General features: G+C 41.0%; 1 protein-coding gene across 4 annotated transcripts in view; it reads left to right on the forward strand.

The window, feature by feature from the left end:
- The window catches only part of efr3a (EFR3 homolog A (S. cerevisiae)), a 236,022-nt gene that overhangs the window by 70,235 nt on the left and 140,423 nt on the right, over window positions 1-25,364 (forward strand). For all 4 annotated transcript variants that reach the window (XM_031810880.1, XM_020466614.2, XM_020466615.2 and 1 more), the window contains exons 4-5: window positions 1,858-1,985; window positions 13,570-13,720. In XM_031810880.1, coding sequence (XP_031666740.1) covers window positions 1,858-1,985; window positions 13,570-13,720 — 279 coding nt within the window. The remainder of the gene's footprint in view (window positions 1-1,857; window positions 1,986-13,569; window positions 13,721-25,364) is intronic.

Raw genomic sequence — 25,364 nt, forward strand, 5'->3', positions numbered from 1 at the left:
CATTCTAGCCAGTCTGACGATAAGTTCATTCATTTCTACCAAGGAACAGACGGTCATTGTTCTAATTCTTGATTATATTTACACACATTATATTCAGTACTAGGATAAAAAGAAAATTCATATATCTATACAGTAACATAATAGTATTCTGATTAGTCAGTCCTGATTGAAATGTATACATAATTAGTCATTATTGATTAAAAAAAATCCCTTAAGTTTGTCACCTGAAATGCATTTCAATTATCAAGTGTGCCTTGTTTAAAGTTAATTGGTGGAATTTATTTTCTTAATGCGTTTGAGCCAATCAGTTGTTTTGGTAAAAGACCAAGTCCATATTATGGCAAGAACAGCTCAAATAATCAAAGATAAATGACAGCCTATCATTACTTTAAGACATGAAGGTCAGTCAATCTGGAAAATTTCAACAACTTTGAAAGTTTCTTCAAGTGCAGTCGCAAAAACCATCAAGCGCTATGATGAAACTGGCTCTCATGAGGACCGCCACAGGAAAGGAAGATCCAGAGTTACCTCTGCTGCAGAGGATATGTTCAGCCCAAATAAATGCTTCACAAATTTCAAGTAACAGACACATCTCAACATCAACTGTTCAGAAGAGACTGCATGAATCAGGCCTTCATGGTCGAATTGCTGCAAAGAAACCACTACTAAAGGACACCAATAATAAGAAGAGACTTGCTTGGTCCAAGAAACACGAGCAATGGACCAGTGCAAATGTGTCCTTTGGGCTGATAAACCCAAATTTGACATTTTTGGTTCCAACTGCCGTGTCTTTGTGAGAGGTGTGATTGTGTGGGGATGCTTTACTGGTGACACTGTCTGTGATAAATTTAGTATTCAAGGCAAACTTAACCAGCATGGCTACCACAGCATTCTGCAGCGATACGCCATCCAATCTGGTTTGCACTTAGTGGGACTATCATTTGTTTTTCAACAGGACAATGACCCAACACACCTCCAGGCTGCTTAAGGGCTATTTGACCAATAAGGAGAGTGATGGAGTGCTGCATCAGATGACCTGGCCTCCACAATCACCCGAGCTCAACCCAATTGAGATGATTTTGGACCACAGAGTGAAGGAATAGCAGCTAACAAGTGCTCAGCATATGTGGGAACTCATTCAAAACTGTTGGAAAAGCATTCCAGGTGAAGCTGGTTGAGAGAATGCCAAGAGTGTGCAAAGCTGTCAAGGCAAAAGGGTGGCAACTTTGAAGAATCTACATTTAAAAAAACACTTTTTTGCTTACTGCATGACTCCATGTATTTCATAGTTTTGATGTCTTCACTTTATTCCTCAATGTAGTAAATTGTACAATTAAAGAGAAACCCTTGAATGAGTAGGTGTGTCCAAACATTTCACTGGTACTGTATATGAATTACAATTTGAATTTGAATTTATGGGAATTTTCAGTGTTGTTGAATTGGACATTTCTCATGAATTGAAAGGTCATTTTCAATTCCCTGTCCAGTTCAAGTGCTGATTGGGCTAGAATTATTTAAAAAATGGCAGAATCTGCTTTTCGAACTTCCTGAAAATGACTTGCCCCCCACCCACCCTTATGGTATTACTACAGCGCTGAATTCTGATTCTCCACTCTTCTTCCTGATTTGTTCACTCCGCTCATGGATTTCAATTGCTGTAAACTTAAGCTTGAGGGATTTTCCACCCTATATCTTACACTTTTCCATTCCTTTGAAATCCATGAGGGGGACTGAACAAGTGCATCATGTTCATTATGCCCATATAACAAAAACAACAATACTTCTCCTTTTACCTCAGTTTCTGACAATGTTCTTATATTTGGTGCTTCTGTAACCCCTTGTGTACTACTCTTTCAGGATGGCCTGTCCAAGTCAGACATGGAGAAGCTCACCTTCTACGCGGTTTCAGCCCCGGAGAAGTTGGACAGGATTGGGGCCTACCTGGCGGAGCGACTGAGCCGAGATGTGGTCCGCCACCGCTACGGGTAAGTGACCTTCGAGTGACCATTGACCTTGAAACAACCCCTACCCCAATAAACTAATCAACTGTCTTCTTGTGGCCTCTTCTTCAAATAATAATTATTTTCATTTACATGAAGTTTTTTGTGTATTTCCAAAATTGTACATCAACAAATAACCTTCAATTCATTACAATTTCATACCTTATCAAAATTAAGACAACCAATATATACATTCACTCAATAAAAATACATTTTCCAAATGGTCTTTCTAAAAACAATGGTATATTGTCCTTTTAATGCAGGGAAAAGGACACCAATAATTAATGCAGGGACACTTAAATCCGTTTTACCTCATTTCTACCAGCATGTTAAATGTGCAACCAGAGGAAAAGAACTCTAGACCACCTTTACTCCACACACAGAGATCTGTACAAAGCTCACCCTCCATTTGGCAAATCTGACCATAATTATATCCTCCTGCTTACAAGCAAACACTAAAGCAGGAAACACCAGTGACTCGCTCAATACAGTAGTGGTCAGATGACTCCGATGCTAAGCTACAGGACTGTTTTGCTAGCACAGACTGGAACATGTTCCAGCATTCTTCCGATGGCATTGAGGAGTGCACCACATCAGTCACTGGCTTCATCAATAAGTGCATCGATGATATCGTCCCCACAGTGACCATACTTACTTACCCCAACCAGAAGCCATGGATTACAGGCAACATCCGCAATGCGCTAAGGGTAGAGCTGCAGCTTTCAAGTAACTGGACTCTAACCCGGACGGTTATAAGAAATCCCGCTATGCCCTGCGACGAACAATCAAACAGGCAAAGCATCAATACAGGACTAAGATTGAATCGTACTATTGTGGCAGGGCTTGAAAACTATTTCAGACTACAAAGGGAAGCACAGCCGCGAGCTGCCCAGTGACACGAGCCTACCAGTCAAGTTAAATGATTTTATGGTCACTTCGAGGCAAGGAACACTGAAGCATGCATCAGAGCATCAGCTGTACGACTGTGTGATCACGCTCTCCATAGCCGATGTGAGTAAGACCTTTAAACAGGTCAACATTCACAAGGCAGCAGGGCCAGATGCATTACCAGGACATGTACTCCGAGCATGCGCTGACCAACTGGCAAGTGCCTTCACTGACCTGTAGCCTTGAGGTGCTTTGAAAGGCTGGTCATGGCTCACATCAAAACCATTATCCCAGAAACCCTAGACCCACTCCAATTTGTATACCACCCCAACAGATCCACAGATGATGAAATCTCTATTGCACTCCACACTTCCCTTTCCCACCTGGACAAAAGGAACACCTATGTGAGAGTGCTATTCATTTACTACTGCTCAGTGTTCAGCACCATAGCATAGTGATGCGCTTTGAGGGCATTAAGGACCCTGACTTCCTGATGTGCTGCCCCCATGTGGTAAGGGTAGGTAACAACACATCTGCCACATTGATCCTCAACATGGTGGCCCCTCAGGGGTATGTGCTCAGTCCCCTCCTGTTCTCCCTGTTTACCCAGGAATGACTAACACCATTTTAAGTTTGTCGTCGACACAACGGTGGTAGGCCTGATCACCGACAGCGATGAGACAGCCTAGACCTGGCCATGTGATGCCAGGAGAGCAACCTGTCCCTCAATGTGATGATGACAAAGGAGATGATTGTGGACTACAGGAAAAGGAGAACCGAGCACACCCCCATTCTCATTGACAGGGCTGTAGTGGAGCAGGTTGAGAGCTTCAAGTACCTTGGTGTACATATCACCAACATACTATCATGGTCCAAGCACACCAAGACCGTCGTGAAGAGGGCATGACAAAGCCTATTCCCCCTCAGGAGACTGAAAAGATTTGGCTTGGGTCCTCCGATCCTCAAAAGGTTCTACAGCTGCATCATCGAGACCATCCTGACGGGTTGCATCACTGCCTGGTATGTCAACTACTCTGCCTCCGACCGCAAGGCACTACAGATGGCCAAGCTTCCTGCCATCCAGGACCTCTTTACCAGAGGATGTCAGTGGAAGGCCCTAAAAATTGTGAAAGACTCCAGCCACCCTAGTCATAGACTGTTCTCTCTGCTACTGCACAGCAGCAAGTGGTACCGGAGCGCCAAGTCTAAGTCCAAATGGCTTCTTAACAGCTTCTACCCCCAAGCCATGAGACTTCTGAACAGCTAATCAAATGGCTACCCAGACTGTTGTTGTTGTCCCCCCCCACCCACTCTTTTACGCTGCTGCTACTCTATTTTTTATTCATGCATAGTCACTTTACCTCTACCTACAGTACATGTACATATTACCTCAATTACCTCGACTAATCGGTGCCCCTGCACATTGACTCTGTACCTGTACCCCATGTATATAGTCATGCTAATGTTATTTTACTGCTGCTCTTTAATTATTATTTTTACTTAACACATATTTTTCTTAACCTCTTTGGGCTGAGATCCTGCTAACGGGATTGATATGACAACAGCCAGTGAAAGTGCAGGGTGCCAAATTCAAAACAACAGAAATCCCATAATTAAAATTCCTCAAACATACAAGTATTTTACACCATCTTAAAGATACACTTCTTGTTAATCCCACCACAGTGTCCGATTTCAAAAAGGCTTTACAGCGAAAGCAAACCAAACGATTATGTTAGGTCAGAGAGAAATTATGTTAAGTCACAGAAAAACACAGCCATTTTTCCAGCCAAAGAGAGGAGTCACAAAAAGCAGAAATAGAGAAATGAATCACTAACCTTTGATCTTCATCAGATGACACTCATAGGACTTCATGTTACACAATACATGTATGTTTTGTTCGATAAAGTTCATATTTATATCCAAAAATCTCCATTTACATTGGCGCTTTACGTTCAGTAGTTCCAAAACATCTGATGATTTTGCAGAGAGCCACATCAATTTACAGAAATACTCATAATAAACATTGATAAAAGATACAACTATTATGCACGGAATTATAGATACACTTCTCCTTAATGCAACCTCTGTCAGATTTCGAAAACTTTATGGAAAAAGCACGCCATGCTATAATCTGAGTACGGCGCTCAGAGACCAAAAAACCCCAGACATCTGCCATGTTGTGTAGTCAACAGAAGTCAGAAATAGCATTATAAATATTCACTTACCTTTTGATGAGCTTCATCAGAATGCACTCCCAGGAATCCCAGTTCCACAATAAATGTTTGTTTTGTTCGATAATGTCCATCATTTATGTCCAAATATCTCCTTTTTGTTCGTGCATTTAGTACACTAATTCAAATTCATGACGCACATTCACTAGGAGCAGACAAAAAGTAAAAAAATTCCGTTAGTCTGTAGAAACATGTCAAACGATGTATAGAATCAATCTTTAGGATGTTTTTAACATACATCTTCAATAATGTTCCAACCGGAAAATTCCTTTGTCTGTAGAAATGCAATGGAACTCAAGCTAACTATCACGTGAATGCGCATGGTAAGGTCGTGGCACTCTGCCAGACCACTGACTCAAAGAGCCCTCATCCCCCCCTCCTTCACAGTAGAAGCATCAAACAAGGTTCTAAAGACTGTTGACATCTAGTGGAAGCCTTAGGAACTGCAATATCACCAATATCCCACTGTATTTTTGATAGGCAATGAGTTGAAAACCTACCAACCTCAGATTTCCCACTTCCTGTTGGATTTTTTTCTCAGGTTTTTGCCTGCCATTTGAGTACTGTTATACTCAGACATCATTCAAACTGTTTTAGAAACTTCAGAGTGTTTTCAATCCAAATATACTAATACTATGCATATCTTCGCTTCTGGGCCTGAGTAGCAGGCAGTTTACTCTGGGCACCTTATTCATCCAAGCTACTCAATACTGCCCCCCAGCCATAAGAAGTTAACTGCATTGTTGGTTAAGGGCTTGTAAGTAGGCATTTCACTGTAACGTCTTTACCGGTTGTATTCGGTGCATGTGAAAAATAAAAATTGATTTGATACAACAATCTGTACTCTTAATTTTTTACTTAAAAAAAGAGATCTGGCAACCCCACTGCAATTCGACCCAGACCCCACTGTGTTGTGTGATCATTTAGAAAATCCCTCTTTTGTGAGGCTCTGGTTTTATAGTCATTCTAAGTGATTTCTCTCCTATGATTTAATGTGTTGCGAAATGCTTTGTGGAAAGTAATAAACATTCATTAAGGACTAAAACTGGGGTCTGTCTGATGAAATTTGCAAAAATAGAGTGGCAGCACTGAATCAATACAGCGATTATATTGACAGGAATTACATTTCATTGGGTGTGATTTACCCCTAAAGCTGAAAACCAAAGAGAGAGACACACGTAGACCAAGAAACTGTTAGTTTCAAAGGGCACCTTATTTCCTATAAAGTGCACTGCTTTTGCTATGCGCGATTAATCACTTGGCGTTGTAGTATGTGTGACTAACTGCTTGTCATTGCCCAATACTGCCCATCTAATGTGTTCACTGTCCAAGGGTTGCCAACCCCATTCGCTGGGCAAGTTCTCTGATTTTGCTGTAGCCCCCATAGACCATTTGAATGCCAATGGAATGGAAATGTGAAACTAGAGTAGTACTACATTGTTAAATCGTGTACATTACAGTGGCTTAGTTGCTAGTTGTTCATCTTGTTTTTTTGGCACAATATCCTGAATTGTTGGCACAATATTCATTAATTTTATGTACAGTCACTCGTGAAAGTTTCACGTTTTGCTGCCTTAAAATGTCATCTAAAACATTGTTTTTTTTCTACCTGATCCACGTCTTCAAAGTTAACAAATAAATAAAATGTTATACATGTATATATACACATATACAGTGCCTTTGGAAAGTATTCAGACCCCTTGAATATTTCCACATTTTGTAGGCTTACAGCCTTATTCTAAAATGTATTAAATAGTTTTCCCCCCTCATCAATCTACACACACTAATGATGAAGTAAAAACTGGTTTGAAAAAATTAAACTGAATTCAGACCCTTTACTCAGTACTTTGTTGACGCATCTTAGGCAGTGATTACAGCCTCGAGTCTTCTTAGGTATGACACTACAGGCTTGGCACACCTGTATTTGGGGAGATTCTCCCATTTGTTCTCTGCAGATCTTAAGCACTGTCAGGTTGGATGGGGAGCACTGCTGTACAGCTATTTTTAGGTATCTCCAGAGATGTTAGATCAGGTTCAAGTCTGTGCTCTGGCTGGGCCACTCAAGGACATTCAGAGACTTGTCCCGAAGCCACTCCTGCGTTGTCTTGGCTGTGTGGTTAGGATTATTGTCCTGTTGTAAGGTGAAACTTTGCCCCAGTCGGAGGTCCTGAGCACTTTGGAGCAGGTTATCATCAAGGATCTCTCTGTACTTTGCTCTGTTCCTCTTTGCCTGACTAGTTTCCCAGTCCCTGCCGCTGAAAAGCATCCCCACAGCATGATGCTGCCACCACCATGCTTCACCATAGGGATGGTGCCTCCAGACATGATGCTTGGAATTCAGGCCAAGCCTGACCAGAGAATCAGACCAGAGTTTTTTTTTTTGCTCTGACATGTACTGTCAACTGTGAGACCTTATGGACACCCACATGGACAGCTCTTCTCTGTCTACACCCTTTTGAGAAAATGGCTCTTGAATATTTTTGGTACCTACTGGATAGCTCTTCTTTGTCTACACCCATTCAGCATTGTTCAAACCCTCTAAATTCTTAGCCCCACCCATCACTTTAAGGATTCACATATGAGGCCACCAAACATTTCAAGACTAAAGGCTTGTTTATACTACGGGTCTGTTCGTCAATTTAATCTGGAGTGCCAGAGTGTGCTCAGAGTGAGCTCTGGGCATTCATAAACTCAGAGCGTTGTCAGATTGCCTGTTTGTAAATTCAGAGAGTTTTGGTCTCGGAGTGTTCAGAGCGCACACTGGAAGACGAGTAGGGTTGATCCGAGCGTTCTGACCTAACAGCAGTCAAGCACCCAAGCTAAATGGCTAACGTTGGCTATTTTGCAAGCTACTTCTAGACCCAAATGAGAGAACCGCTCACTCAGACCATTTTACTCAACATAGCAGAGCTGGTTAGGCTGTTTTTATATTATTCAGAGCGTTGGTGACTGCAACAATTTAATTACACTTTTTTGCCAACATTTACGGACACTGGCCATATTCAACAGGTGTTGAGCGTTCGTAAATTCGTCAGTTATTCTTTTAGTTATTGGAATTTACTGTCTATCGACAGTTAGCAGTGACATCATGAACATTCTATTGACATGGTTACTTGCATAGTGGTCTTTTGTTTAGACATGTAGGTAGTTAGCTAAACAATGAACCATAATCCAAACTCATGATGTTATTACCCTTCATGAATCTGCAGGTAGCTAACCAACCAGGTTCAATGTTAGCTAGCTAACATTAGGCTATAACTAGCAATAAAAATGGCTCAGAGATACAAATAATATAATCATACAAGTAGCATTAGCTAGTGAGCCAGCCTAGATTCCTGAAACGAGTGATATATGGTGACAACGATGTCTGTCGTGGATATATGGTTTGGGAAGGTTTTATCACCTGGTCACACACAGCTGATGTGTTGTGCATTGAAGTCCACAAAAGAAGGGAAAAGGTGAGAGGTGAGTGCATACATGCGAGAAGGAATACAACGTGGTTGCTATGAAAGTGAACTACTGTATGCTTACACATGATCATAAAAGATGATCTGAGTACTTATGTAAATAAGGTATTTCTGTTCTATTTTTACAAAATACATTTGCAAAAATATCTAAACCTTTTTTCGCATGGTCATTATGGAATATTGTGTGTAGATTGTTGAGGAAACAATTAATTTAATCAATTTCATAATAAGGCTGTAATGTAATTCAATGGGCCTGAATACTTTCCAAATGCTGTGTGTGTGTGTGTGTGTGTGTGTGTGTGTGTGTGTGTGTGTGTGTGTAAACTCAGCAAAAAAAGAAACGTCCTCTCACTGTCAACTGCGTTTATTTTCAGCAAACTTAACATGTGTAAATATTTGTATGAACATAAGATTCAACAACTGAGACATAAACTGAACAAGTTCCACATATGTGACTAACAGAAATGGAATAATATGTCCCTGAACAAAGGGGGGGGGTCAAAATCAAAAGTAACAGTCAGTATCTGGTGTGGCCACCAGCTGCATTAAGTACTGCAGTGCATCTACTCCTCATGGACTGCACCATATTAGCCAGTTCTTGCTGTAAAATGTTACCCCACTCTTCCACCAAGGCACCTGCAAGTTCCCGGACATTTCTGGTGGGATTGGCCCTAGCCCTCACCTTCCGATCCAACAGGTCCCAGACGTGCTCAATGGGATTGAGTTCTGGGCTCTTTGCTGGCCATGGCAGAACAATGACATTCCTGTCTTGCAGGAAATCACGCACAGAATGAGCAGTATGGCTGGTGGCATTGTCATGCTGGAGGGTCATGTCACGATGAGCCTGCAGGAAGGGTACCACATGAGGGAGGAGGATGTATTCCCTGTAACGCACAGAGTTGAGATTGCCTGCAATGACAACAAGCTCAGACCGATGATGCTGTAACACACCGCTGTAACACACCGCCACAGACCATGACAGACCCTCCACCTCCAAATCAATCCTGCTCCAGAATACAGGCCTCGGTGTAACGCTCATTCCTGAGACGATAAACACAAATCCCGACCATCACCCCTGGCGACTCATCAGTTAAGAGCATTTTTTGCCAGTCCTGTCTGCACTGATGGACGGATTGGCGTTTTTGGTGTAACTTGGGCAGTTGTTGTTTCAATCCTGTACCTGTGCTGCATGTGTGAAGTTCGGATGTTCCGATCCTGTGCAGGTGTTGTTTCACGATCATCTGTCCGTCCTGTCTCCCTGTAGTGCTGTCTTAGGCGTCTCACAGTAACGGCATTGCAATTTTTTGCCCTGGCCACATCTGCAGTCCTCATGCCTCCTTGCAGCATGCCTAAGGCACGTTCACGCAGATGAGCAGAGACATATTTATTTTGGTGGTTTTCAGAGTCAGTAGAAAGGCCTCTTTAGTGTCCTAAGTTTTCATAACTCTGAACTTAATACCTACCCTGTGTAAGCTGTTAGTGTCTTAACGACCGTTCCACAGGTGCATGTTCATTAACTGTTTATGGTTGATTGAACAAGCATGGGGAAACTGTGTTTAGACCCTTTACAATGAAGGTATTTGAAGTTATTTGGATTTTTATGAATTATCTTTGAAAGACAGGGTCCTGAAAAAGGGACGTTTCTTTTTTTGCTGAGTTTAGGTATACTTTCTTTCTTACTACCGGTCAAATGTTTTAGAACACCTTCTCATTCAAGGGGTTTTCTTTATTTTTACTATTTTCTACATTGTAGAATAATATTGAAGACATCAAAACTATGAAATAACACTGTGTAGTAACCAAAAAAGTGTTAAACAAATCAAAATATATATATTTTTTGAGGTTCTTCAAATGGCCACCCTTTGCCTTGATAACAGCTTTGCACACTCTTGGCATTCTCTCAACCAGTTGCATGATTGCATTTCAATTAACAGGTGTGCCGCCTTAAAAGTTAATATGTAGATTTTCTTTTCTTAATGCGTTTGAGCCAATCAGTTGTCTTGTGACAAGTTGGAGGTGGTATAACAGACGATAGCCCTATTTGATAAAATACAAAGTCCATCTTATTAAGCAAAGCGATATGACAGTCAATCATTTATTTTAGACATGAAGGTCAGTCAATCCGGAAAATGTCAAGAACTTTGAAAGTCGCAAAAACCATCAAGCGATATGACACTGGCTCTCATTAGGAGTGCCACAGAAATGGAAGACCCAGAGTTACCTCTGCTGCAGAGGATAAGTTCATTAGTTACCAGCCTCAGAAACTGCAGGCCAATTAAATGCTTTACAGATTTCAAGTATCAGACCCATCTCAACATCAGCTGTTCAGAGGAGACTGAGTGAATCAGGCCTTCATGGTTGAATTGCTGCAAAGAAACCACTACTAAAGGACACCAATAATAAGAAGAGACTTGCTTGGGCCAAGAATCATGAGCAATGGCCATTAAACCAGTGGAAATTTGTCCTTTGGACTGGAGTTCAAATTTGGTTCCAACAGCCGTGTCTTTGTGAAATTATGATCAACTTGTGTTTTTCCCACCGTAAAGCATGGAGGAGGAGGTGTGATGGTGTTGGGGGGCTTTGTTGATGACACTGTTTGATTTATTCAGAATTCAAGGCACACTTCACCAGAATGGCTACCACAGCATTCTGTAGCGATACACCATTCCATCTGGTTTGCACTTTGTCCTACTATAATTTATTTTTCAACAGAACAATGACCCAGGCTGTGTAAGGGCTATTTTTTCAAGGAGTGATGGAGTGCTGCATCAGATGACCTGGCCTCCACATTCACTGAGCTCAACCCAATTGAGATGGTTTGGGGATGAGTCGGACTGCAGAGTGAAGGAATAGCAGCCAACAAGTGCTCAACATATGTGGTTACCTCTTGAAGACTGTTGGAAAAGCATTCCAGGTGAAGCTGGCTGAGAGAATGCAACAGTGTGCAAAGCAATCAAGGCAAATACTACCAGCAAAACACTAGTCTCAACTTCAACAGTGAAGAGGCTGGCCTTCTAGGCAGAGTTCCTCTGTCCAGTGTCTGTGTTTTTTTGCCCATCTTAATTGTTTGTTTTTATTGGCTGGTTTGAGATATGGCTTTTCTTTGCAACTCTGCCTAGAAGGCCAGCATTCCGGATACGCCACCTCTTCACTGTTGACGTTGAGGCGGGTGTTTTGCGGGTACTATTTAATGAAGCTGCCAGTTGAGGACACTCTAATGTACTTGTCCTCTTGCTCAGTTGTGCACCAGGGCCACCCACACCTCTTTCTGTTCTGGGTAGAGCCAATTTGTGCTGTTCTGTGAAGGGAGTAAAAAAAAAGTGATTTTCTTTTTTAAAAACAAGGACATTTCTAAGTGATGCTAAACTTTTGAACGTGTGTGTGTGTATGTGTGTCTCTATATATATCCTAGATCCTAATTAATTCAAAATGAAGATGTATGTCTTTACACCCCAGACGTATTCCTTGGTGGAAGTACCTTTGTCAGCCAGTGAAAACATAATGACAGTGAAAACATTTTTTTTTAGAAACTTGTGCAAATGTATTAAAGATGAAATACAGAAATATTTCATTTACATAAGTATACACTCCCCTGTTTCAATACTTTGTAGAAGCACCTTTGGCAGTGATTATAGCTGTGATTATAGCTTGAGACTTTAAGTCTCAAAGACCTTTCCACACCTGGATTGTGTAACATTTATTTTCAATATTTATCAATGTCAAATTGGATGTTTATCAGTGCTGGACAACCATTTTCAGGTCTTACCATAGTCTAGAAAATCGAACTCGGCCACTCAAACATTCACTGTCTTCTTGGTAAGTAACTCCATTGTAGATTTGTCCTTTGTTTTAGAATATTGTCCTGCTGAACGGTTATCTCCCAGTGTCTGGTGGAAAGCAGACTGAACCAGGTTTTCCTCTAGGATTTTGCCTGTGCTTAGTTCAACTAAATTTTTTTTATCATGAAAAACTCCCCAGTCCTTATCGATTACTAGCATATCCATTACATGATGCAGCCACCACTATGCTTGGAAATATGGAGGGTTGTACTCCGTAATGTGTTGTATTGGATTTTCCCCAAACGCAGCACTTTTTAGTCAGGGCAAAAATGAATTGCTTTGCCACATTTTTGGCAGAATTACTTTATTGCCTTGTTGTAAAACGGAATGCATGTTTTGGAATATTTTTATTCTGTACTGGCTTCTATTTTTCAAACTCTTTTAAATTAGGTTAGTATTGTGGAGTAACTACAATGTTGTTGATCCATCCTCAGTTTCCTCCTATCACAACCATTAAACTCTAACCGTTTTAGTCTCCGTTGGCCTCATGGTGAAATCCCAAGAAATGTGGAGTAGGTTGTCTAGATCTGCACAAAAAAAACTGTGCCATGGGTGTTTTAGACTAGGCACTGTATGTTATGTTCTGCATGTAATGGCTGTGACATGAAAACTAACCCCGCTGCCTGCTTGTCATTGCCCTGCACCCTCAACACATAATACATCCAATGCCAGTCTTCGAGAATGGCTGCCTGGCTACCCAAACTCCTTGCTCCGGCCAAACGGAACGCCATGCCCACGGATGTTAGTTTCTTCTCAGTCTGAATCTGAGTACTTCCCCAACTATTTCTAGAACACACACATTTTGACCATTCTGATTGGTCCCTGAAATACTGATGGGTTGGGCCAGAGATGGAACACATTTGGGTCATGCGGCATTTAGAAAATGTGTCATTGGCTTTGATTCTCTGATTGGTTCGAGATTTTCCAATCACCGATAACTTAATTTTGTACAACACCTCTCATTTTGACGTCACCACAGATGACTTCAACGATGGCAGTCTCAGACTGAATTATGTAGCAACAAACAGCAGTGGAAGAATTCAGTTTGAGTCGTTAGGCAACCAGAATGGCTACTCTGCTACCTGAACCATTTAAGATTTTATAAATATACTGAAAATAATTAACATTCTCTTGACCCATGCAGGTACGTAGTCATCGCCATGGAGGCTCTGGACCAGCTCCTGATGGCCTGTCACTCCCAGAGCATCAAGCCCTTTGTGGAGAGCTTCCTCCACATGGTGGCCAAGCTGCTGGAGTCCCGGGAGCCAGACCTGCAGGTCCTGGGGACCAACTCTGTAAGTAACACCCCATGGTCCTTTGTGGCTCAGCTGCTCGACCATGGCACTTGCCACGTAAGGATTGTGGGTTCGATTACTGCTGTTGACCACCCATACAGAAATGTATGCACACATGACTGGAAGTCGATTATAAAAATACAGTGCCTTCAGAAAGTATTCACATCTTTTGACTTTTTCCACATCTTGTTACATTACAGCCTTGTTCTAAAATGGATTTTTTTTAAATCCTCATCAATCTACACACAATACCCCATAATAACAAAGCAAAAGCAGTTTTTTGAAATATCACATTTACTTAAAGTATTTAGACCCTTTACTCAGGTACTTTGTTGAAACACCTTTGACAGCGATTACAGCCTCAAGTCTTCTTGGGTATGACCCTACAAGCTTGGTACACCTGTATTTGGGGAGTTTCTCCCATTCTTCTCTGCAGAGCCTCTCAAGCTCTGTCAGGTTGGATAGGGAGCGTCGCTGCACTGCTATTTTCAGGTCTCTCCAGATGTTCAATCGGGTTCTAGTCTGGCTCTGGATGAGAGACTTGTCCCGAAGCCACTCCTGCGTTGTCTTGGCTGTGTGCTTAAAGTCATGGAAGGTTGGAAGGTGAAGGAACCATCTTGGTGGATTCCAAACTTCTTTTTAAGAAGAATGGAGGCCTCTGTGTTCTTGGGGACCTTCAATGCTGCAGACATTTTTTTCCCAGATCTGTGCCTCGACACAATCCTGTCTCTGAGCTCTACGGACAGTTCCTCATGGCTTGGTTTTTGATCTGACATGCACTGTCGACTCTGGGACTTTTATATAGACAGGTGTAAGTCTTTCCAAATCATGTCCAATAAATATATTTTTACCACAGGTGGACTCCAGTAAAGTTGTAGAAGCATCTCAAGGATGATCAATGGCAACAGGATGCACCTGAGCTCAATTTCGAGTCTCATGACAAATGACAAAGAAAATGGGAGAAAAAGGGGGTAAAGAAGCTGTGAGTCTTTCTGGGTAAGTCTGTAAGAGCTTTGCACACCTGGATTTTACAATATTTGCACATTATTCTCTAGCCAGCCGTTTTCAGGTCTTGCCATATATTTTCCATAACAAAGGGGTTTAATACTTATTTAACATGTCAGCTTTTCATTTTGTTTTTTTTGGTAAAAATTCCTAAAACATAATTCCACTTTTTGGGTAATTTTCAAAATGTTTATTTCACCTTTATTTAACCATGTAGGCCAGTTGAGAACAAGTTCTCATTTACAACTGCGACCTGGCCAAAATAAAGCAAAGCAGTGCAACATAAACAACACCACAGAGTTACACATGGGATAAACAAACGTACAGTCAATAACACAATAGAAAATATGTATATAGTGTGTGTAAATGAAGTAAGGAGGTAAAATAAATAGGCCATAGTGGTGAAGTAATTACAATTTAGCAATTAACACTGGCGTGACAGATGTGCAGATGAGGATGTGGAAGTAGAAATACTGGTGTGCAAAAGAGCAGATTTTTTTTTTATACGGGGATGAGGTAGGTAGGTATTTGGTTGGATGTGCTTTTTACAGATGGGCTGTGTACAGCTGCAGCGATCGGTAAGCTGCTCTGACAGCCGCTGCTTGAAGTTACTGAGGGAGATATGTCTCCTACTTCAGTGATTTTTTTTTTTTGCAATTCGTTCCAGTCATTGGCAGCAGAGAACTGGAAGGAAAGGCGGCCAAAGGAGGTGTTGACTTTGGGGATAACCAGTGAAATATACCTGGAGTGCATGCTACGGGTTGGTGTTGCTATGGTGACGAGTGAGCTGAGGTAAGGCAGAGCTTTACCTAGCAAAGACTTATAGATGACCTGGAGCCCGTGCGTTTGGCGACAAATTTGTAGCGAGGACCAGCCAATGACAGCTTACTGGTTGCAGTGGTGGGTAGTTGGTGACAAAACGGATGGTACCGTGATAGACTGCATCTTATTTGCTGAGTAGAGTGTTGGAGGTTATTTTGTAAATTACATCGCTGAAGTCTAGGATTGGCAGGATAGTCAGTTTTACGAGGGTATGTTTGGCATCATGAGTGAAGGAGGCTTTGTTGCGAAATAGGAAGCCTATTCTATGGATTGGAGATGCTTAATGTGAGTCTGGGAGGAGAGTTTACAGTCTAGTCAGACACCTAGGTATTTATATTATTTATTGTTGCCCACATATATAGGCCAGTGACACAATCTTAATATAATACATTTTAAATTCAGGCTGTAAAACATGTGGAAAAAGTCCAAAGGTGTGAGTACTTTCTGAAGCCACTGTTAGAAGGAATGCAAAATAAACTGCCATATGGATTGAATTTGAATCATTTGTCATTTCATTGGGATTCATTGTAAGTGTTTAGGACCGTGGTTGAAAGACTGTTCGAATGAAATGTACCTCACTCATGCAATTCGTCCCCCCCCTCATTTATGGTCATTTAAATGTCTTATTTCATTAATGTTTTAAACAATTTGAAGTTCGGATAGCCTGAATGTTTGAAAGTTGGTCTTGTATCTTAAATGGCATGGAATGATTGGACTGGTTAATTGATTGATGGGATATCCTGAACATGTGACAGTTGGTTTGGTGTCTCCATCTTGAATGGTGAGTCATTTTATGGAAACATTTATATAGTTATAGTTATAGAAATATTTTAAAGAATTTGAAGTTCTTAAAAACTTTAGTACATAACTGGGGCTGAGCTCCCTGCCATCCAGGACCTATATCAGGCGGTGTGAAAGGAAGTCCGGAAAAGTAATTAAAGACTCGAGCCACCCATAGCCTGTTCCCTCTGCTTCTGCACGGCAAGCGATACCGGTGCAACAAGCGGACCTGCCAACGTGCACGCTGTCGTGTCTTTACTATCATTAAATTGAAGACTTAGTTTTTATCAAAGATTCTCTGTAATTAGTATTACGTGATCAAACTGATTAATCATGTAACTGTAATTAACTAGGAAGTCGGGGCACCAAGGAAAATATTCAGATTACAAAGTTATAATTTCCCAATATAACCTTTCAAATATTTTATATCTGATCAATTAGTCTTCGTATTAATGAATGATTTACTTTACCTCACATTAGTCTCATTCCAAACGTCGTAAATTGTTGGTTAGCTGCACGAACCCAGTCCTCACTGTGAGTCATCCATACATCAATTGTCTTAAATCATTTATTTATTACTAACTAAGTAATTCACAGAAATGCATAAACAAACAAAGTAAATATGGTTACAAGAAATGATAGGAGAATGTGCCCTAGTGGGCTAAACCGGAATGGCGGAATGTTAGACGAGGGAAGTGGGGGTCGACTAAGAAGTCATTACAGAGTTAATAATTATAACAATTGAAATGCTAATCCTTTACACAATATATATATATATATATTTACGCTCAGTGTGTCGTTTTGATCTTTGTTGAAAAGTTAGTTTCTGTTGGAGAGTTTACTTCCTCTCGCGGTTAGAATGGATTGTTCAGAGCGACATTCATTCCTTTTGTTGTAGAATGGATGTTTCGGCGGTTGTTGTTCTTCGCTTTCAATGATACCGAATTCCTAGCTGCAGACTAGTAATTAATATCAAAGAGTTGTTCTTATTCTGTCGGTATCGATAGTCTTAAGAGTTTAACCACGTGGTATGGTTAAAAGATTCAGCGATGGTCTGCAACCTTTGTCCTCCCGTGATTGAGAGAAACATGCTTTACTGAGAATTTCTCAAAGTTGGGTTTTATTCGGAATTGCAGAAAAGGGTCCCAGGATGCCTGACCCTAACTGGGCTCATAGGCAAATCAAATCAAATTTATTTATATAGCCCTTCGTACATCAGCTGATATCTCAAAGTGCTGTACAGAAACCCAGCCTAAAACCCCAAACAGCAAGCAATGCAGGTGTAGAAGCACGGTGGCTAGGAAAAACTCCCTAGAAAGGCCAAAACCTAGGAAGAAACCTAGAGAGGAACCAGGCTATGTGGGGTGGCCAGTCCTCTTCTGGCTGTGCCGGGTGGAGATTATAACAGAACATGGCCAAGATGTTCAAATGTTCATAAATGACCAGCATGGTCGGATAATAATAAGGCAGAACAGTTGAAACTGGAGCAGCAGCACAGTCAGATGGACTGGGGACAGCAAGGAGTCATCATGTCAGGTAGTCCTGGGGCATGGTCCTAGGGCTCAGGTCCTCCGAGAGAGAGAGAAAAAAAGAGAGAATTAGAGCGAGCATATGTGGCGTGGCCAGTCCTCTTCTGGCTGTGCCGGGTGGAGATTAAAACAGAACATGGCCAAGATGTTCAAATGTTCATAAATGATCAGCATGTTCGAATAATAAGAAGGCAGAACAGTTGAAACTGGAGCAGCAGCACAGCCAGGTGGACTGGGGACAGCAAGGAGTCATCATGTCAGGTAATCCTGGGGCATGGTCCTAGGGCTCAGGTCCTCCGAGAGAGAGAAGGAGAGAATTAGAGAACGCACACTTAGATTCACATAGGACACTGAATAGGACAGGAGAAGTACTCCAGATATAACAAACTGACCCCAGCCCCCTGACAAATAAACTACTGCAGTATAAATACTGGAGGCTGAGACAGGAGGCAGTCCTCTTATTTAGTTCAACTCAAAAGGGAATAGGAATTTCCTTCATTAAACAGTCCAAAATCACATGACACAATTTTACAAACAGTATCATACTCACTCATCTTATACAACAATTAGATGTAAACCTCATATCTGAGGCTATTATATAAACAGCGTTATGGCAATGTGGCCGCACCGTCTCCCATGAGCTTCCCCAAGTTGTAACAAACGGACCAGTTCGTAGCTGGATTCTTCACCGATCTTTTATACCTTCTTCGGAACGTAAACGTTGTTCGGACCTCAAGTTCTGTGAGGTGGAAGAAATTCCTTTGTTCTCTATGAAACTTCACTCTATCTCTATACTGTGTGGCCATGAGGAGATCCTCAGGAATTTACGACCTCCCTCTGACCACAGCAGCCTAGTTGAAGGAGGAAAGGGGGAGCCAGGGATAGGGGGATGGGTCTTGCTGTACCCAAAGAGGGCAACGTCATGACACATTTTGCATGACAACTACGCAATTCTCTGTCCATGTACGCTGGTACGAGATTGGAGTTAATGGTACGCAGAAATGAATAGGTCCTGATAATTATTGTTATTGTTTCTTTTTTTTACATTTGAATAAAAAATTAATCCACTGAGTAAATCTAACATCCTGATTCTCAAACTGCAACACAGACATGTACAGAGTTTGTGTCAACGGACATGAAGAATGATGCATCATTATTCGACGTAGCTACCTCGTGTCTGCCCCTCTTCCTGTTTGTTGTGATGCTGAGATTCCCGACTGTCAGCTGTACATAAACACATGGACAAATCCCTTTGACTCTGTGTGTTGTGGAAAGGTAAACACTAATTGTTTCAAGCTAACTTTAGAGAACATAAGATGGACATTCAGTGGGCTCTGAAGTGCCAGCTGTTCACTCACATTTGCTAGTGAAAGAAATTAAATGCAAATACAAAAAATAACTGGTTGCATTTGTGCGATTGTGATATACATTTAATTCCACGTCCCAGTAGTTGTATTTTCCACGTAACATTACAAGGATCACACAACCTGATAGACTGTAACTGTAATTTTGATCCACGTCACAAAAAGCTTTACAAAAGTATAATCAAATATAAACATCTTGTCGTTAAACAACCTCTTGGAACTACCCATCTCGGATCTGGAAGAATTGTCATCAACTACACTAATTAGCATAGCGCAACGGTCAAAAAATATTACTAGAAAATATTCATATTCATGAAATCACAAGTGAAATATAGTGAAACACAGCTTAACCTTTTGTTCATCATCCTGTCATCTCAGATTTTGAAATTATTCTTTACAGCCAAAGCAAGACAAGTGTTTGTGTAAGTTTATCGATAGCCTAGCATAGCATTATGTCCAGCTAGCAGCAGGAAGCTTGGTCACGAAAATCAGAAAAGCAATCAAATGAATAGTTTACCTTTGATGAGCTTCGGATGTTTTCACTCACGAGACTCCCAGTTAGACAGCAAATGTTCCTTTTGTTCCATAAAGATAATTTTTATACCCAAAATACCTCCGTTTGTTGGCCACGTTATGCTGAGAAATCCACCGGAAATAGCGGTCACGACAACGCTGACCAAAATTCCAAATTATATCCATAATATCGACAGAAACATGGCAAACGTTTTTTATAATCAATCCTCAAGGTGTTTTTCAAATATCTATTTGAAAATATATCAACTGGGACAATTGGCTTTTCAGTAGGAGCGAGAGGAAAAATGACTACCTCTTTTACGCAAGAAACACTCTGAGAGCCCTCAGCTGGCCACTTACACAATGTAGTCGTTTACGCTCATTCTTCAACTAAAAAGCCGTGAAACTACGTCAAAATGCTGTAGACACCTTAGGGAATACGTAGAAAAAGGAATCTGGTTGATATCCCTTTCAATGGCCAGTAGGGGTGCATAGGAACACAACTGTTTCAAAACATGAGTCACTTCCTGATTGGATTTTTTTTAGTCTTTTGCCTGCAATATCAGTTCTGTTATACTCAGACAATATTTTGACAGTTTTGGAAACTTTAGAGTGTTGTCTATCCTAAGCTGTCAATTATATGCATATTCTAGCATCTGGTCCTGAGAAATAGGCCGTTTACTTTGGGCACGTTATTTTTCCAAAAAGGAAAATAGTGCCCCCTAGCTTCAAGAAAACGAAGTCAGGAGTTTAGAAGACTGTGCGATGAAGAATGCATGAATGTCTGGTATCAGCTATAGAGGCAATGTTTCTAAAATGCCTTTGGACTAGATTTGAGATTCTATAAATTTCGAAAATCTGAAATTATTTATGCACTGCAAAGAAATACAGTAGGGCAGAGTCTGGTCAACATGCGCACAGATCAGGCCTGGAGAGAAATTGGCACAATGACAGGGGGGGGGGGCAGCCTGGTCTACTCCCACCTTTCGACTGTGATGTTGGGGATATTGTTCATATTCCACAGTAATGAAGACTGCGAACCAATATTTAGTCTCGTTGCCAAGAACAAAACCCAGTACAGAGCCTCCCTCAGTACAGACATGCTGAGTGACCTCGTTACCAGGAAGGTTTCAATGATTGCCAGAGGAACTGTTTGCCCTGCTGCGTAAGGCTAAATCTGCTAGCTACCAGGCAAATCTGTCTAGGAAATTATTTCCTGAACGTTTGAAGGTTTCCAGAAGATTTGTGCTCACCCACTGTTTCCTATCATAGCTTTTTTGTTTTTATTATGGATAATATGTTGATTTGATACTGATGCTCTGCTTCAAACATTTGTTCTTCTCATATCAGAGTTTTAAAAAATAAGACATTGTAACGGTTTTCTTGAGTTGAAGGAGAGGCAGACCAAAACGCAGCATGGTTTTTATTCATGGTTCTTTAATAAAGAAACTATACATGAATAGACTAACAAAACAATAAACGTGAGAAAACCTAAACAGCCCTATCTGGTGCAAACACAGAGACAGGAACAATCACCCACGAAACACTCAAAGAATATGGCTGCCTAAATATGGTTCCCAATCAGAGACAACAATAAACACCTGCCTCTGATTGAGAACCACTTCAGGCAACCATAGACTTTTCTAGAAAACCCCACTATACCACAATCCCAATACCTACAAAAAAACAAGACTAAACACACCACATAATAAACCCATGTCACACCCTGGCCTGACCAAAATAATAAAGAAAACACAAAATACTAAGACCAGGGCGTGACAGACATTTGTACCTTTTTAAATGTACCTACATTTAAAAAACTCCAAGTATAAAGGCCCTTTGTGTGTTCTTTCTAATTACATCTTGTTAATGACATTTACCATATGTGTAAATGGAATGCTGTAGTTTTGGCAAGTCTGTTGTGTCATGCACAAAGTAGATGTCCTAAGCGATTTTTTTTACAACAATTGTTTACAGACATATTATTTCACTTGTAATTCACTTGTAATATCACCAGTGGGTCAGAAGTGTACATACACGAAGTTGACTGTGCCTTTAAACAGCTTGGAAAATTCCAGAAAATAATGTAATGGCTTTAGAAGCTTCTGATAGGCTAATTGACATAATTTGAGTCAATTGGAGGTGTACCTGTGGATGTACTTCAAGTCCTACCTTCAAACTCAGTGCCTCTTTGCTTGACATCATGGGAAAATCAAAAGAAATCAGCCAATTTCCAAATGCCTGAAGGTACCACATTCATCTGTACAAACAATAGTACCCAAGTATAAACACCATGGGACCACGCATCCGTCATACTGCTCAGGAAGGAGATGCATCCTGTCTCCAAGAGATGAACGTGCAAAAAGTGCAACTCAATTCCAGAACAGCAAAGGACCTTGTGAAGATGCTGGAGGAAACGGGTACAAAAGTATCTATATCCCCAGTAAAACGAGTCCTATATCGACATAACCTGAAAGGCCGCTTAGCAAGGAAGAAGCCACTGCTCCAAAACCGCCATAAAAAAGCCAGACTACGGTTTGCAACTGCACATGTGGACAAAGATCATACTTTTTGAAGAATTGTCCTCTGGTCTGATGAAACAAAAATAGAACTGTTTGGCCATAATGACCATCGTTATGTTTGGAGGAAAAAGGGGGAGACTTACAAGCCGAAGAACACCATCCCAACCGTGAAACACGGGGGTGGCAGCATCATGTTGTGGGGGTGATTTACTGCAGGAGGGACTGGTGCACTTCACAAAATAGAAGGCGTCATGAGAAAGGACATTTATGTGGATATATTGAAGCAGCTTCTCAAGAAATAAGTCAGGAAGTTAGATTGGTCACAAATGGGTCTTCCAAATGGACAATGTCCCCAAGCATACAAAATGGCTTAAGGACCACAAAGTCGAGGTATTTTAGTGGCCACCACAAATCCCTGATGCCTTGCTGCGTAAGGCTAAATCTGCTAGCTACCAGGCAAATCTGACCTCAATCCTATAGAAAATGTGTGGGCAGACCTGAAAAAGCATGTGCGAGCAAGGAGGCCTAAAAACCTGACTCAGTTACACCAGCTCAGTCAGGAGGAATGGGCCAGAATTCACCCAACTTATTGTGGGAAGCTTTTTTTGGTCCTCCAATAATCGGTGTCTGCGTTAAACAATCATAATCTGTTGACCTCTAGGTTATGTGTGTGTGTGTGTGTGTGTGTGTGTGTGTGTGTGTGTGTGTGTGTGTGTGTGTGTGTGTGTGTGAGAGAGAACATGTGCACAGATGGAGAAAGTAACAGTCAATTGGTGATGAATGAGCTTACCGTAGAAGGCTTGGCTGGCTGTGTGTTGTAAATTGGGTCATAAATGTTTGGCTGGATAGAACCTGAATAATTATTTTATTATTTTAATTATCATCCTCTCTTTTCTTCTGTAGTTTGTCCTTCAAAATAAGAAATAAAGCTGATTGTGATTTAGAATGTGTCTCCTTGAGAATAGACTAAGTTCAGTTCTGTCTTTTTGAAAGGAGACAAATTAGGACATGAAACACCAGTGTAGAGTTTTTTTTTTCTCAGTATCAAGTCATCACCATATTGTCCTCACAGGAGTCCTCAGAATTGAACAATTACAGCTTAAAATTATATTTTTTTTTAAATGAGGGCTGAAATGAGGGAATGCATCACAGAAAGCGGGAAGAAGATAAGACTTGAGAGGAAAGCGTGAAGAAGCGATATAGCTCAAAGCAGAAATACTTTTTCTGCAAGGTCCTTGCTTGGGAACAGAGTGACATCTCAAAATGGGGGACTGTTGCACTTACCGTCCACAAACTGACACAATATACTGTTTTTAACAGGGGTGGTGGAGAGGAGAGGTCACATTTATTTCTGTTTTACACGGATGCACTGTATACAGATTTACAAACAATTGTTTGCTCAAATTCCCCACGCTAGAGACAATGTGTTTTTGTCCAATTTTACATTTATTTGGTCATTTTTGGTCAGGGTTGCAATAAATGTGTATTTGCTAATCAGCATGGACCGAAGGTTGTGGCTATGTTTTACTCTTAAGCATTCTAAAGATGACTGAGAAGTTGCTGTGTTTTTTTTTTCTTGGCACTGCCGCCTGTTCATTTGAGCCTGGAAACAGAGCCGGTTGTTTAGATGTGAAAGCCGATGAATTACTTATGTGTGGTATAGAGGCTGACTGAGGAGAAGGAGGGTGTGGGTGGTAGGCTAGAGACTGCCTTTATGTGTGAGCCATGTTCATGGAATGTTCCCTTATGGCACAGGCTAAAACACCGAACTGGTCTCTTTTTAATTTGGTTGTGTACTTCTCATGGTTTCCCCCCCATTTTAGCCAGTTAGAAAATTAGCTAAGCATCCATGTTTGTTTAGTTCGCTCAGACTTGGTTTTGTGACCAAATTATATAACCTATCACCAGATTTAAATGAAAATCCTGGGAGGAGTATCCTAAACAGAAAATTTGACAGACTATAACATCAAACAGGCTTATGTTTCATTTGAAAAAATATAGGCACCTCAGAGATTACAAAATGTGAAAGTTGTTTATGTATGTCGGTGTTTGTATTGTATGGTAGAATACATACATATGTGATGTATCTGAATGTTTGGTGTATGTTCGGTATGTTTGTATTATGTTATTTAACGACATAACACATGAAACTGTTGAAGGCAATGTGAAAACTCAATTTTCCAAAAAGTGACAGTTGAAAAGGATCTATATCCTCCCTGTTCGTTTCGGTAGATGAGCCACAGTCGACTTGGTACACAGACACATGTAGTCATTGAGTCAGTCACACAAGCGATCTTGTACATGCTATATTCATAACCACAGGGCAGTCATCCACACCGCGTGTCTTATGGATACAACAAAGTTACAATGGAGTGACCCGGGGTACCTGTGTTTGCCCTCGTTCACACTTTCCTCCCATCTTTGGCTGATTAGGCTGCTACTCTATTTTCAGTGTCATTCACTGAATGACAGTTTCCAAACTGAGGAATGGAGATATCAAATTTTATTGGTCACATACACATGGTTAGCAGATGTTAATGTGAGTGTAGTGAAATGCTTGTGCTTCTAGTTCTGACTATGCAGTAATATCTAACAAGTAATCTAACAATTTCACAACAACTACCTTATAAACACAAGTGTAAAGGAATTAATAAAAATATGTACTTATAAATATATGGATGAGCGATGGCCGTGCGGCGTAGGCAAGATGCAGCAGATGGTATAGACTACAGTATATACATATGAGATGAGTAATGTAGGGTATGTAAACATTATATAAAGTGTCAATGTTTAAAGTGACTAGTGATACATTTATAACATCCAATTTGTTATTATTAAAGTGGCTTGAGATGAGTCAGTATGTTGGCAGCAGCCACTCAATGTTAGTGATGGTTGTTTAACAGTCTGATGGCCTTGAGATAGAAGCTGTTTTTCATTCTCTCGCTCCCAGCTTTGATGCCCCTGTACTGACCCAGCTTTGATGCACCTGTACTGACCTCGCCTTCTGGATGGTAGTGGGGTGAACAGGAAGTGGCTCAGGTGGTTGTTGTCCTTGATGATCTTTATTGCCTTCCTGTGACATCGGGTGGTGTAGGTGTCCTGGAGGGCA

Source organism: Oncorhynchus kisutch, linkage group LG30 (assembly GCF_002021735.2).
Source record: "Oncorhynchus kisutch isolate 150728-3 linkage group LG30, Okis_V2, whole genome shotgun sequence".
In the NCBI taxonomy this organism is placed as follows: Eukaryota; Metazoa; Chordata; class Actinopteri; order Salmoniformes; family Salmonidae; genus Oncorhynchus; species Oncorhynchus kisutch.